This window comes from Salvelinus alpinus, chromosome 9 (genome assembly GCF_045679555.1).
Source record: "Salvelinus alpinus chromosome 9, SLU_Salpinus.1, whole genome shotgun sequence".
In the NCBI taxonomy this organism is placed as follows: Eukaryota; Metazoa; Chordata; class Actinopteri; order Salmoniformes; family Salmonidae; genus Salvelinus; species Salvelinus alpinus.
This window is the reverse complement of record NC_092094.1, coordinates 50,900,170-50,916,733: the sequence shown is the minus strand read 5'-3', so window position 1 is coordinate 50,916,733 and position 16,564 is coordinate 50,900,170. Positions and strand designations below refer to the sequence as shown.

Genomic DNA, 16,564 nt, shown 5'->3' with positions numbered 1-16,564 from the left:
CTGTGTGTTTCGGGTCGTTGTCATGCTGGAAGACCCAGCCACGACCCATCTTCAATGCTCTTACTGAGGGAAGGAGGTTGTTGGTCAAGATCTCGCGATACATGGCCCCATCCATCCTCCCCTCAATACGGTGCAGTCGTCCTGTCCCCTTTGCAGAAAAGCATCCCCAAAGAATGATGTTTCCACCTCCATGCTTCACGGTTGGGATGGTGTTCTTGGGGTTGTACTCATCCTTCTATTCCTCCAAACACGGCGAGTGGAGTTTAGAGCAAAAAGCTCTATTTTTGTCTCATCAGACCACATGACCTTCTCCCATTCCTCCTCTGGATCATCCAGATGGTCATTGGCAAACTTCAGATGGGCCTGGACATGCGCTGGCTTGAGCAGGGGGACCTTGCGTGCGCTGCAGGATTTTAATCCATGACGGCGTAGTGTGTTACTAATGGTTTTCTTTGAGACTGTGGTCCCAGCTCTCTTCAGGTCATTGACCAGGTCCTGCCGTGTAGTTCTGGGCTGATCCCTCACATTCCTCATGATCATTGATGCCCCACGAGGTGAGATCTTGCATGGAGCCCCAGACCGAGGGTGATTGACCGTCATCTTGAACTTCTTCCATTTTCTAATAATTGTGCCAACAGTTGTTGCCTTCTCACCAAGCTGCTTGGCTATTGTCCTGTAGCCCATCCCAGCCTTGTACAGGTCTACAATTTATCCCTGATGTCCTTACACAGCTCTCTGGTCTTGGCCATTGTGGAGAGGTTGGAGTCTGTTTGATTGAGTGTGTGGACAGGTGTCTTTTATACAGGTAACGAGTTCAAACAGGTGCAGTTAATACAGGTAATGAGTGGAGAACAGGAGGGCTTCTTAAAGAAAAACTAACAGGTCTGTGAGAGCCGGAATTCTTACTGGTTGGTAGGTGATCAAATACTTATGTCATGCAATAAAATGCAAATTAATTACTTAAAAATCATACAATGTGATTTTCTGGATTTTTGTTTTAGATTCCGTCTCTCACAGTTGAAGTGTACCTATGATAAAAATGACAGACCTCTACATGCTTTGTAAGTAGGAAAACCTGCAAAATCGGCAGTGTATCAAATACTTGTTCTCCCCACTGTATGTATTTACACTATCGTTTAAAAGTTTGGGGTCACTTAGAAATGTGTTAGCTAATCCAAGTTTATAATTTCAAAAAGACTAATTGATCATTAGAAAACCATTTTGCAAGTATGTTAGCACAGCTGAAAACTGTTGTCTGATTAAAGAAGAAATAAAACTGGCCTTCTTTAGACTAGTTGAGTATCTGGAGCATCAGCATTTGTTGGTTGGATTAGCTAACACAACGTGCCATTGGAACACAGCAGTGATGGTTGCTGATAATGGGCCTCTGTACGCCTATGTAGATATTCCATAAAAAAATCTGCCGTTTCCAGCTACAACAGTAATTTACAACATTAACAATGTCTGCACTGTATTTCTGATCAACTTGATGTTATTTTAATGGACACATTTTTTTGCTTTTCTTTCAAAAACAAGGACATTTCTAAGTGACCCCAAACTTTTGAACGGTAGTGTATGTATGTGTGTGTGTGTGAATGTTTATGTGTGTATATATATATATAGTATTATGTATGTATGTACAGTTGAAGTCGGAGGTTTACATACACCTTAGCCAAATACATTTAAACTCAGTTTTTCACATTTCCTGACATTTAATCTTAGTAAAAATTCCCTGTCTTAGGTCAGTTAGGATCACCACTTTATTTTAAGAATGTGAAATGTCCAAATAATAGCAGAGAGAATGATTTATTTCAACTTTTATTTCTTTCATCACATTCCCAGTAGGTCAGAAGTTTACAGTGGGTCAGAAGTTTACATACACTCAATTAGTATTTGGTAGCATTGCCTTTAAATTGTTTAACTTGGGTCAAACCTTTCGGGTAGCCTTTTACAAGCTTCTCACAATAAGTTGGGTGAATTTTGGCCCATTCCTTCTGACAGAGCTGGTGTAACTGAGTCAGGTTTGTAGGCCTCCTTGCTCACACATGGTTTCCAGTTCTGCCCACAAATTTTCTATAGGACTGAGGTCATGGCTTTGTGATGGCCACTCCAATACCTTGACTTTGTTGCCCTTAAGCAATTTTGCCACAACTTTGGAAGTATGCTTGGGGTCATTGTCCATTTGGAAGACCCATTTGCGACCAAGCTTTAACTTCCTGACTGATGTCTTGAGATGTTACTTCAGTATATCCACATAATTTTTCTACCTCATGATGCCATCTATTTTGTGAAGTGCACCAGACCCTCCTGCAGCAAAGCACCCCCACAACATGATGCTGCCCCCCCAGTGCTTCACGGTTAGGATGGTGTTCTTCGGCTTGCAAGCTTTTTCTTCCAAACATAACAATGGTCATAATGGCCAAACAGTTCAATCAGACCAGAGGACACTTCTCCAAAAAGTACAAAGTTTGTCCCCATGTGCAGTTGCAAACCGTAGTATGGCTTTTTTATGGCGGTTTTGGACCAGTGGCTTTATCCTTGCTGAGTGGCCTTTCAGGTTATGTCGATATATGACTCGTTTTACTGTGGATATAGATACTTTTGTACCTGTTTCCTCCAGCATCTTCACAAGGTCCTTTGCTGTTGTTCTGGGATTGATTTGCACAGGCTGTTTAAAGGCACACTCAACTTAGTGTATGTAAACTTCTGACCCACTGGAATTGTGATACAGTGAATTATGAGTGAAATAATCTGTCTGTAAAAAATTGTTGGAAAAATGACTTGTCATGCACAAAGTAGATGTCCTAACCGACGTGCCAAAGCTATAGTTTGTTATTAACAAGAAATTTGTGGAGTGGTTGAAAAATAAGTTAATGACTCCAACCTAAGTGTATGTAAACTTCCGACTTCAACTGTATGTATTACATTGATGGAAGCAACAATTTTTCCGCAATACTAAAGCTGATCCACCCCCCCCAAAAAATAAAAAAATATATTATCACTAAAATGTCAATGTAAATGTTCCCCTTTAATTGCTACCAAGGTTATGCACATGCGTTCGATATTTATTGCGTAAGAAACACTTAAATTGAGCCCTATCCATATAGACCAATTCCCACAGACGCATGCAGACACACACACACCCTAGGGTTAATACTTAAGCCTCTATCCAGCAGACAACAACAACAACAAGAATGCCTCTCTGGCAGACCTGACTGACATCAAACTGTGTCAAAGTCTTTACAACCTAATTGTCCAAATATTGACCGTGTGTTTACACCCTAGTGCTGTGATACTCCCTCAGCCTATAGACCTTAGTAATAACCTTAAATTAGCCTCACTGTAATCTGTGCGTTAAAAGCAGGGTGGAACCCAATGTTGATTGTAGTTACAACAGCTTAAAAACACAGACTCTAAGTGCATGACGCGAACACACAAAATGGAGAGCCGTCAGAGAAAACAAACATGTCAATGTAAAGTCTTGAATATTCCGACTGATTATTACAAAAAAATGCCACAACCCAACATGACACACAGACACACACACACACACACACACACACATAACCTAACGTTACTGTTATTTCTGGTCCAGGAGGAGAAATAACTCGCGCTGGCCAACGATGACATCATCACTCTGCACCATGACTGATTGGGAGGGAGAATAGGGATGGAGAATAGAGCTTGCTGCATCCTAGCAATACTACAGTAATGTGTGGTGAGTGTGTGTGTGTGTAAATGGAGTGGGGAGAGCGGGTGTGGTACATATCTTCGTGCATTAGCGCTCCAGATAGCTGGAGGACCAGTCCCTGTGTGTGTGTGTGTGTGTGTGTGTGTGTGTGTGTGTGTGTGTGTGTGTGTGTGTGTGTGTGTGTGTGTGTGTGTGTGTGTGTGTGTGTGTGTGTGTGTCTTTGTGTGTCTTTGTGTGTGTGTTTATCTGTGTGTGCGCGCATGTGTGTCAGTTTTACTGGGTGTATTTGTTTGTGCCTTTGGGTGTAGTAGTGGTGTGTTGTGGGGGATGGAGGGGAGAGTTGCAGGGGGGTAGCAGTGAAGGGGTGGAGGAGGGGTGTGTGTGTGTGAGGGGTGTGGGCAGGCTCCAACTCCCACCAGAGCCCCGTTGCCATGGCTACCAGAGAGCAGAAGCCTCCCTCGATATATCCTATTAGGGGCCTAGGCGAGACTCAGAGAGCGAGAGAACTTCTGTGAGTCTAATGTTTTCTGTTCATTTTTATTGTTTAATTCACTTTTGTTCATTATCTACTTCACTTGCTTTGGCAATGTTAACGTGTTTCCCATGCCAATAAAGCCCTTGAATTGAAAAAAACTGGGAGGAACTGATAGTGGTTGCGGGGCGAGAGAGAAAGAGAGTGAGGGTGAGGAAGGGCGAGGTGGTAAGGGAGGGGAGTGACAAAGCAGGGTGTGAATGTACACTACCGTTCAAAAGTTTGGGGTTACTTAGAAATGTCCTTGTTTTTGAAAGAAAAGCACATTTTTTGCCATTAAAATAACATCAAATTGATCAGAAATACAGTATAGACATTGTTAATGTGGTAAATGACTATTGTACCTGGAAACAGCTGACTTCTTATGGAATATCTACATAGGCCCATTATCAGCAACCACCACTCCTGTGTTCCAATGGCACATTGTGTTAGCTAATCCAAGTTTATCATTTTAAAAGGCTAATTGATCATTAGAAAACCCTTTTGCAATTATGTTAGCACAGCTGAAAACTGTTGTCCTGACTGAAGAAGCAATAAAACTGGCCTTCTTTAGATTAGTTGAGTATCTGGAGCATCAGCATTTGTGGGTTCGATTACAGGTTCAAAATGGCCAGAAACAAAGAACTTTCTTCTGAAACTCATCAGTCTATTCTTGTTCTGAGAAATGAAGGCTATTCCATGCGAGAAATTGCCAAGAAACTGAAGATCTGGTACAACGCTGTGTACTACTCCCTTCACAGAACAGCGCAAACTGGCTCTAACCAGAATAGAAAGAGGTGTGGGAGGCCCCGGTGCACAACTGAGCAAGAGGATAGCGTGTCTAGTTTGAGAAACAGACACCTCACAAGTCCTCAACTGGCAGCTTCATTAAATAGTACCCGCAAAACACATGTCTCAACGTCAACAGTGAAGAGGCGACTCCGGGATGCTGGCCTTCTCGGCAGAGTTGCAAACAAAAAGCCATATCTCAGACTGGCCAATAAAAAGAAAAGATTAAGATGGGCAAATGAACACATACACTGGACAGATGAAGATTGGAAAACAGTGTTATGGACAGCGAATCTATATTTGAGGTGTTCGGATCACAAAGAAGAACATTCGTGAGACGCAGAAAAAATGAAAAGATGCTGGAGGAGTGCTTGACGCCATCTGTCAAGCATGGTGGAGGCAATATGATGGTCTGGGGGTGCTTTGGTGATGGTAAAGTGTGAGATTTGTACAGAGTAAAAGGGATCTGCCATGCCATACCCCGTGGATGGCGCTTAATTGGAGCCAATTTCCTCCTACAACAGGACAATGACCCAAAGCACAGCTTCAAACTATGCAATAACTATTTAGGGAAGAAGCAGTCAGCTGGTGTTCTGTCTATAATAGAGTGGCCAGCACAGTCACCGGATCTCAACCCTATTGAGCTGTTGTGGGAGCAGCTTGACCGTATGGTACGTAAGAAGTGCCCATCAAGCCAATCCAATTTGTGGGAGGTGCTTCAGGAAGCATGGGGTGAAATCTCTTCAGATTACCTCAACAAATCGACAACTAGAATGCCAAAGGTCTGCAAGGCTGTAATTGCTGCAAATGGAGGATTCTTTGATGAAAGCAAAGTTTGAAGGACACAATTATTATTTTAATTAAAAATCATTACTTATAACCTCGTCAACGTCTTGACTATATTTCCTATTCATGTTGAGACTCACTTCATGTATGTTTTCATGGAAAACAAGGACATTTCTAAGTGACCGCAAACTGTTGAACGGTAGTGTGTGTACTGTACTTATGCATCTCATTGAGTGTGTGTGTCTCTCTTTTCCCATCTCCCTCTCACTATGTCCATCTCTTACACCCTTTCCCTTTCTCTATTCTCTCAGTCTCTATCCATCTCCCAGTTCCTTGTCTGGTAGGGTCCAGACCAGGGTCCTGTTTAGTAGGCACAAAATGGGAGATTTTTTATTAACTTGAACAACAAAAACATGACCTTTTTCCTCGGTTTTCTCCAGATATGTCATACTAAGCAGTGCCCAGTAGAGCCCCTCAAAAGTGCCCATGTAGCAGTTAATCTGTCAGCTGTGTTTGGGAATTCAAGGCCTTAGCTGTGTCCCAAATTGCAGCCCGTATCCATTTATAGTGCACTACTTGTGACCAGGCCTATAGGGCTCTGGTCAAAAGTCGAGCACTGTGTAGGGAATTACGGTGCCATTTGGGACGAACCCCTTATCTCTGGACAGGAAACCCACTATCCTGCTGTGTTCTTACTGGGCGGCTCCTTGAGGGGTGGTCAACACACACACACACACACACACACACACACACACACACACACACACACACACACACACACACACACACACACACACACACACACACACACACACACACACACACACACACACACACACACAAACGAGGCCTAATGGAACTGTGACCCACCCAGCCACCGCCCTGTCTGCCCACCCCTCCTCCCTCTCTTTCCACCCCTTCCTCTCTCTCTCCCTCTCCCTCTCCCCTCTGAAAGCTCTCCCAGGTAACAACAAATGTTACCACAACTTTAGAGAACGTTCCCTTAAGAGTCTCATTAAGCCACGAACTGACGTTTTCATAGGAATGTTCCCGTGAGACCATTCCCTTAAAGTCAAATAGAACGTACCCAGATCGTGGTTACCATGTTCTCAGAATATAAGATAAATGTTCTTGACACATCTCATAGGAACGTGGCAAACACATTGATGTGTCCAGTTTTCCGTTGGGAGAACATTCCATCAACGTCCCACCCAACATACAGAGAAAATGGTTGCCGTGTTCTCAGAACATAAGATATTAAAGTGGAACTGACAGCGTTTTAGCAAAATATAAAATCTTATACAAATGTGTTCATATACACCCCCAGGAAGAATATGACACTTCGTTTTCTGACAAGCAGCACTTAGATACGGCCATTTTCACACTTTGATCAATTCATAGAATGTTTGGGAATGACGTAGACTAAGGCATTTGTGAAAGTTCTATAGCAGTATAGAGTGGGAAAGCAGCCGTGCGATTGGACAAAGTTCCGCTATAGCCAATCAGAGCTACAGTAGGCCTTTATGCAAATCTGCCATCATTTACTTTGAACTGGACACTGTGTTTACAGGCAGTAGGACCTGCCATCATTCACTTTGAACTGGACTGTGTGTTTCAAGGTAGTAGGCCCTGCCATCATTCACTTTGAACTGGACTGTGTGTTTACAGGCAGTATTAACAGTGCGACTTTAGATCATTATAACACATTCACCAAAAGCCACAAAAAACACCTGAATGGATTTCTGCAAATATGTAAATACCACGGGATTCCTCTGACATTCGGGAACTTTTCAGTCGTATTGATCAAACAACCTCAGTCATGCACATCAACAAGATCAACAACTAATGCTAACCAGAGTGAGATTAGATCAAATCTAACGAGGGAACATTAGATAAACCCTCTCAAACTTTTTCAGCTAGTTGGCCATCAGTTTTGAACAAATTAATTTCTTCAAAAATGAAGGAGAAGAGAATGAGAGAGAGATAGTTAAATTTTGTTGTATTTCTTTTTCACTTACTCAGCTAGCAAATGCATCTAGCTAGTTTAGCCTACTCAAACACCTGGCTCAAACAGAGAGGGATGCTATGTTAGCTAGCTGGCTATGGCTATCCAACACTGGAACTCTTCCAAGTCAAGGTAAGCTTTTGGTTGTATTAAATTATTGCCACCTGGGCCCGCCGATGTAACTGCTAAACTGCTTGCTGCTGACTGTACACTGTACTGCATGATTGTAGCGGGTTTACTAACACCTTATTTCTTATTTTCACCTTATTTTATCTATGTTGACTATGACGTTAATATGGTGACAACGATGTAGTCTGTGTGTAGCGGTTAGCGGTTATGATAAGAAGGTTTGGCTTAGAAAGATTTTTTTGGCCTGGTCAGACAGCTGATGTGTTGTGCATTGAAGTCCACAAGTTTGGGAACCACTGGCATGTACTTATCGGGCCAGTATAGTTAGGCCCTGTCCAGACGAAAACCTAACCCATCCTCCCTAGGCACTTGATAGGTGTAAGCAATAGGGTGAATACACTTTAAAGTAAATCAGCTCTATTAAAAGTACACTCAAGAAAAACTTTAATTGATCATAGCGATTGAGGAGTATCATTAAAACAGGTTAATATGCCCCACCAACATTAGACAACTACACTTAAAGCCCTTAAATTGATAAAAATAAGTAAATCAAATCAATGATGTGAGAATTGTGAAATGAGCTAATAACTGACACAGACATGGTGGCGTAGCAGGAAGGTCAGAATGCTGTGAGCCAAGAGGTTGTGAGGTCAAATCCCAGCTGAGGACACGTTGAAGAATAATTACTGTATAAATGAACATGCACAATGTAATCATGTATGTCAAATATGTAAGATGAAAACACTATGTTAAAAGCACTGTGTGTGAGTATCCCTTGCCAACAGACAAAAAGAGCTGTGAATAGATCAGTGGTTTGTTCACCAACCAGGGCCTTGATGGGCGACAGTAACTAGGCGTGATGTGTAATAAAAAAAAATTGTGGGGGAGAACATTTCTTTGGGACTATCAGGCGACAACTGATACACAGACATGTTCTAGCAACGTTCCCATTAAACATGTCTAGAACATTAATATCTTACATTCTGAGAACATGGCAACCGTGTTCTGTGTATGTTTGAAGTGATATTGATGGAATATTCTCCTAAACCTCAGAGAAATATCAACGGAACATTGTGGGTAACATTCTCTCGCTATAACGTTGTACAGCTCATCCAACTCTATCTCTACATTCACATTGATGCACATAGAACATAGAAATGTAATGTAGACCTATAGAGCTGGCATGATTTACCTTTCCGTATGACAGGGAATCGGTCCTACACAATACATTTCTATCTGAAATGTATGAAGCTTAGTTTGCACAGTCCTAAATATGGCACCAGCTCACCCAACAAACCCCATCCACTCTGCTAGTCCCCTTCTCCATCTCAAAAACCTCCCTCACCCTCAGTCGTCTTATCTACACCAGGACTGTTCAATTCCGGTCCTGGAGGGCTGAAACACTTCTGCTTTTTGTTTCTACCTGGTAATTACACTCACCTGGTGTCCCAGGTCTGAATCAGTCCCTGATTAGGAGAGGATGAAAACCAGAAGTGCTTTGGCCCTTCAGGACCGACATTGAAAAGCCCTGCTCTACACCCTTCTCTCTCTAACGCTCTCTCTTTCCTCTCCAGCCAGTCACCTCCACCCACCATTTCTTCTGCCCTCTCTAACAATCTACAGACAGACCCAGACTCAATTTCCTTTAGCCTCTCTCTCTACAACCCATCCATCCAGAACTCTTTTTCTTTCTCTCCAATTTAAGTCATCTATCGCCCTCTTCTTCACCACCCCACACTCCCCAAACCCTCCACCCACCCATCCCTCCACCCCACTCTTCCACCCCTCCTTCAATCTCTCACCGTGGACTCCACCTCCTGTGGTTCTGGTTTGATGTGTACCGAGGGCATGTTTTCTTCTTCCTCCTGGGTATGAGGCTCCGTCTTGGGTTCCTTCTTGGTCAACTCGGGCCGCTGGGGTTGGGACTCCTTCTTGGGTTGTGGCTGGGAGCTGACACCACCTCTGGCCTTAGGACTCGACAGGCACTGCAGAGGAGAGGGAGAGAGAGGGCTGTTAGCGGGCAGTAGTACATATGGAGAAGAGAAACTGGGAGAGAAGACATGTTAGCCACCTAACACATATAGATAACAGAGAGAGAGAGATGCACACAGTCATCTGTACAGGGGTACAGTTAGACTGCTGCCACCCTGGGAGAGAAGACGTGTTAGCCAATTGCTACATACGCTGACATACAAGAGACAGATGCGATAGAGGATGGGGGAAAGGTAGAGAGGGAAAGACAACAGAACCATTAGAGGAGAGGTGAGAACAAGGGGGGTGGGGAGGAGTAGAGACAGGTAGGAAGAGGAAATGGCAAGCAGAGTAGTTCCACCCACACAAATATACCCAGCATTACCTCTTCTCAAACTGTAGGCCTACTACTCAGAGACTGTACTATAGAGAAACAAAAAAACAACGAATTTGGAGTGGAGAGAAATACAATAAAGAGTTGGCTTATGTGAGAGGAAAACAGAAGGAAAAAGGGACATATACATAGCGAGAGAGAGAAAGCCTAGTCCTTGCCCTGCCAGTAAGTTAATGAGACCGAAAGAGAAAGAGAGAAACAGGGAGGAGTAGCTCAACAGAAATGTCCCCTCCCTCTCTCTTGCTGGTAGGCAGTCACACCCTTCTCTAGAAGCAGAGGGGAGTGGAGAGACTCACTCTCTCTCTCAATCTCTTTCCATTTAAGTTTACGTTGACGAAGCAAGTGAAATAGGTAAAACAAAAAGTGAAATAAACAATATAAAATGAACAGTAAACATTACACTCACAAAATCTCCAAAGGAATAAAGACATTTCAATAGTCCTATTATGTCTATAAACAGTGTTGTAACAATTTGCAAATAGTTCAAGTACAAAAGGGAAAATAAATAAACATAAATATGGGTTATATTTACAATGGTGTTTGTTCTTCACTGGTTGCCTTTTTCTTGTGGCAACAGGTCACAAATCTTGCTGCTGTGATGACACACTGTGGTATTTCACCCAGTAGATATGGGAGTTTATCAAAATTGGATTTGTTTTGAATTCTTTGTGGGTCTATGTAATCGCTCTCTCTCACACACACACACACACACACACACACACACACAATTACGCTTTGACTCAAGTTTTCACTTTAAAATGTATGCCAAACAAAAAACAAAGTTTAACAAACCATAAACCTCTATGCACAAGGACTACATGAAACAATTTACACAGAACATTTCACAAAAACACATTCACTGGAAGAACTGCAGAAGTTCAGTAACAGAATTACAGTCAAATCTCCCTCAGCTATTTATGCTACCAAATTGTCCAAAAACTCGTAAATATCGGCTACGAATTATGATTAAAAGATATCTGCTGAAATAATGGGCTATGAAAAAAAATGTTGGTTATTGAACTACAGTAGGTGAAGTGGGTTTACATCTGGTAACGGAATTACGGTAATGGAATCATAGGTCCCTGATCTGTACTATACAGAAATTCAATATATTATTCTCATCATGGTGATGTACCTAGGTACTCAAAAGGTAGAAATATACAATGTCCTTATTTAGCATATTTAGCTATTATTCTAATCACTGGCTATTATTGTAATGAGCTCGACCCCCAAACAAGAGCACATTTAATTGATCCGGACCAGATCAAATGTGAAAGGATCCTTAGATGTCGATGTTTCCCAAGTTTGGACAGTACAGTAGTAGAACACAGGGTCCGGTATCCTGATAGTGATGGAACTTAGCATCTTTCCATCAACGGCCAACATGCGTTTCAGGAAGGCCAAGATCATCAAGGACCTTGCATCAAGGCCAAATCACAATGAAGAGAGAACGGTTGCCAGGTGCGTCATTGGAGCATGTGACGATACTGATAGGATCGAGAGAAAAAAAAGGGACTGCTGCTCTCGGATCAGCTTTCTCAAATAAAACCTTTCCTTTAACATTATAATTATTCAACAATACTGACAACGGATCAGCTCCTAGAGAGATGTTACAACCTACAGCTGGAAAATACTGAGGCGGCTTATGAGAACTCTTACCCAATGAAGGAAAATGCACTAAATCACGATTTGGTACATCATTGCCCACATGTTAGGCTACATGCAAATTGCAGACAGTAGCCTACAAGTAGCAAAATAGAACTCAATTGATTGAACATGAAATGTATGTCAATGTGATTGAAATAGGCCTATGGTCTTATATAGTATTAATATTTATATAGTAGTATATACTACTGTATATATTTTAATGCAGTCATCTTGGATTTCATGTGAAGCATCTTTTCATACGTCGCTTGTCTGTATCAATTGCAAAGACATTGGCAACTTTGTATTTGTACTGTAGTCAAATCAAATCAAATTTTATTTGTCACATGGTTAGCAGATGTTAATGCGAGTGTAGCGAAATGCTTGTGCTTCTAGTTCTGACAATGCAGTAATAACCAACGAGTAATCTAACCTAACAATTCCACAACTACTACCTTATACACACAAGTGTAAAGGGATGAAGAATATGTACATAAAGATATATGAATGAGTGATGGTACAGAACGGCATAGGCAAGATGCAGTAGATGGTATAGAGTACAGTATATACATATGAGATGAGTAATGTAGGGTATATAAACATAAAGTGGCATAGTTTAAAGTGGCTAGTGATACATGCATTACATAAAGATGGCAAGATGCAGTAGATGATATAGAGTACAGTATATATATATACATATGAGATGAGTAATGTAGGGTATATAAACATAAAGTGGCATAGTTTAAAGTGGCTAGTGATACATGTATTACATTAAGATGGCAAGATGCAGTAGATGATATAGCGTACAGTATATACATATGAGATGGGTATGTAAACATTATATTAAGTGGCATTGTTTAAAGTGGCTAGTGATATATTTCTACATACATTTCCATCAATTTCCATTATTAAAGTGGCTGGAGTTGAGTCAGTATGTTGGCAGCGGCCACTAAATGTTAGTGGTGGCTGTTTAACAGTCTGATGGCCTTGAGATAGAAGCTGTTTTTCAGTCCTAAAACGAAGGCCAGCATCCCGGAGTCGTCTCTTCACTGTTGACGTTGAGATTGGTGTTTTGCGGGTACTATTTAATGAAGCTGCCAGTTGTGGTGGCAGAGCTCAGGTGGAGATTCCTGCAGTCAGCATGGTAATTGCACGCTCCCTCAAAACTTAAGACATCTGTGGCATTGTGTTGTGTGACAAAACTGCACATTTTAGAGTGGACTTTTATTGTCCCCAGCACAAGGTGCATCTGTGTAATGATCATGCTGTTTAATCAGCTTCTTGATATGCCACACCGGTCAGGTGTATGGATTATCTTGTCAAAGGAGAAATGCTCAACAAATAGGGATGTTTGAGAGAAAATATTTTTGTTTGTATGGAACATTTCTGGAGTCTTTAATTTCAGCTCATGAAACAATACTTCACATGTTGCATTTATATTTATTTTCAGTGTAAATGGCTATCGCCCCTTAGCACTGACTTCTGTCATCATTAAGTGTTTTGAAAGGCTAGTAAAGGACCATATCACCTCCACCTTACCCGACAACCTAGACCCACTACAATTGGCATACCGCCCCAACAGATCCACGGACGACCCAAAAGCCATTGTAATGCACACTTCCCTATCCCACCTGGACAAGATAAATACCTATGTAAAAATGATGTTCATCGACTTGAAGGCTCAGCCTTCAACACCGTAGTGGGTCAAAAGCTTCAAGTTCCGCCAGACAGTGGCACAACAGTGCCTCTTCAACCTCAAGAGGCTGAAGAAATGTAGCTTGGTCCCTATGACCCTCACAAACTTCTACAGGTGCACCACAGAAAGCATCTTGTTGGGCTGTATCACCGCCTGGTACAGCAATTGCGCCGTCCGCAACCACAGGGCTCTTCAGAGGGTGGCTCTTCAGAGTATACCAAACATTAGGAACCCCTTTTGTCCTCAGAACAGCCCCAATTCATCAGGGCATGGACTCTACAAGGTGCCAAAACTGTTCCACAGGGATGCAGGCCCATGTTGACTCCAATGCTTCCCACAGTTGTGTCAAGTTGGCTGGATGTCCTTTGGGTAGTGAACCATTCTTGATACACAAGAACTGTTGAGAGTGAAAAACCCAGCAGTTACCATCACCCGTTCAAAGACATTTTGAATGGGTTTGTCTTGCCCATTCACCCTCTGAATGGCACACATACACAATCCATGTCTCAATTGGACATTAAACATAAAAAAAAAATGTTTTTAACGCATCTCCTCCCCTTCATCTACACTGATTGAAGTGGATTTAACGAGTGACAAGAGATCATACCTTTCACCTGGATTCACCTGGACAGTCTGTCATGGAGAGCAGGTGTTCTTAATGTTTTGTATACTGAGTGTATGTGTACGCAACCGTCAAAATGTAATTTGATTTGGTGCGGTCAGCCCAACGAATCATCGAGGGCATACTGCCTGCCCTCCAGGACATCTACAGCACCCGGTGTCACAGGAAGGCCAAGAAGATCATCGAGGACCTCCCGAGCCATGGCATGTTCACCCTGTACAGTGCATTAAAGCTTGGACTGCGAGACTGATAAACAGCTTCCATCTCCAGGCCATTAGACTGTTAAACAGTCACCACTAGCCAGCCTCCGCCCAGTACCCTGAACCTTAGTCACTGTTACTAGCCGGCTACCACCTGCTTTGTCCTATGTACATAAAGTATTTCAACACTGGTTACTTAAAAAATGTTTACATGCCGTTTACCCACTTTATATGTACATACTGTATTCTAGTCATGGCTCATCCTATATAGCTACTGCTGTACACACCTTTTCTATTCATATACTGTTCATACTGTCTATACACACCATTATATATACACAGTATTTATACAATGGGTGGGTCTAATCCTGAACGCATTCTAGCCGGTGTCTATTCCACAAGTTACCACCGGCTAAATCTATGACCTTAAAATGCCTATTTACTCTGTTCAGTCTGACTGAGTAATCCACTATCTGACTAACATTTCGTTTTCAACAGCGGAGATGTGTATAAACCTTGCTGTTTGTCTCTCTGACATTTGCAACATTGTTTCAACATTCAAATTCGATCTCCAACTGTTACACAGTAATGAATGTGTTGGGCGTCGGGAGTCAGGACGAGAGAGTGTTTTCTCAGCCAGTCGAAATCATGAATCAGCTGGCGTCATTTGTATGGATATATACAAAGAAATGCCAATTGAAAAAAGGTCAAACGAAACGAAGTGCAGCTAGTTTGTCGTCTTTCCAGCTTCAGTTTGTTGTTGGCTAGCTCCTCTGAACGACAGTGTCCTAACGAGAGAACACATTTTCTATGCCAGGCGAAAATGTGCCTCATTAGCTCATTGTTATGGATGTATCCAAATAAAATGTCACTAGAAAACAGCTTGAACAAATGCAGCTATTGTTGTTATTCTGTCTGCACTGTGTGACGTGACTAAGTTGACTGTAGTTGGCTAACTAGCAAGCAAGGGATCAGAACGTTGCCAGCCAGTATGGTAATGGGACATTTAGAATTAACAACTGGGTCGCGTTCATAGATCCAGTCGTTCAGTCTTTTTGTTCTGTGTCGCATCTCTGGCAACCAAACCAATAGAACTAACGACCAGCCGGCTTGTGTACCAACCCTAGATTTGTTTCGGGACTATATCTTTTGGAAGGATGAAATAGTATGAATAAATCCATCAAAATAAAGTTCATGAATATATGTAAATATATATATTGTTTTATATGTTGGTAACCCGTTGTATAAAAGTGATAATGCTATCGAAGCCGGTGTTTGACTTTGTCTCGGGCCTAACAACACCCGTGCCAATATATCCTCCAAACACCGGTTTCTCTGGCATTATCCCTTAAATAATACGCACATAATCAATTATTCTTTTTTATATGGCTTGTTCTGATATTTATTCATTTCTTTATTTTTACTTTTGCATTGTGTGTGTATTGTTTTGTATTGCTAGGTATTATTAATGCGGTGTTGGAAACAAACATTTCAGTGCACCTGCGATAACATCTGCAAGTCTCTGTGTGTGTCACGCCCTGACCTTAGAGATCCTTATTATTCTCCATGTTTGGTTAGGTCAGGGTGTGACTCGGGTGGGAAAGTCTATGTTTTCTATTTCTTTGTTTTTGGCCGAGTCTGGTTCCCAATCAGAGGCAGCTGTCTATCGTTGTCTCTGATTGGGGATCATATATAAGTTGTCATTTTCCTTTTGGGTTTTGTGGGATCTTGTTTTCTGTTTAGTGTCTGTGCCCGACAGAACTGTTCGCCTTAGTTTTTTGTCTTTGTTATTTTGTTTTGGTGTCATCAATAAAAAGACGATGTACACCTACGACGCTGCGCCTTGGTCCACTCTTCCTTCTACAAACGAGAGCTGTTACAGTGTGTGTGAAGACCCTCTTAGCTTTCATTTGACAACAAATTATGCCTAGTTTCCTGTTGCGGGTCACTACTTCACAGGAGAGCTGTTTGAACATAAAAACATATTTTTTTTTTTATCAAAATACGTTTTTTTTGTGTGGCAGAAATGCCTTCTGGAACATATGAACTTTCATGTGCCTAATAACAAACTTGTATACCATCTGTAAACACAAATACATTGTTAAATTACGAGCCTAGTTGGTTTA

General features: G+C 41.9%; 1 protein-coding gene across 5 annotated transcripts in view; it reads right to left on the bottom strand.

Annotated features, from left to right (window-relative positions):
• The window catches only part of LOC139530309 (Krueppel-like factor 8), a 105,044-nt gene that overhangs the window by 32,283 nt on the left and 56,197 nt on the right, over positions 1 to 16,564 (bottom strand). For 4 of the 5 annotated variants that reach the window (XM_071326593.1, XM_071326592.1, XM_071326591.1 and 1 more), the window contains one exon: positions 9,714 to 9,896. In XM_071326593.1, coding sequence (XP_071182694.1) covers positions 9,714 to 9,761 — 48 coding nt within the window. In that variant the 5' untranslated portion in view covers positions 9,762 to 9,896. Of the gene's footprint in view, positions 1 to 9,713; positions 9,897 to 10,267; positions 10,445 to 16,564 lie in introns of those variants that run through there. The other variant, XM_071326594.1, reaches the window with a different exon arrangement.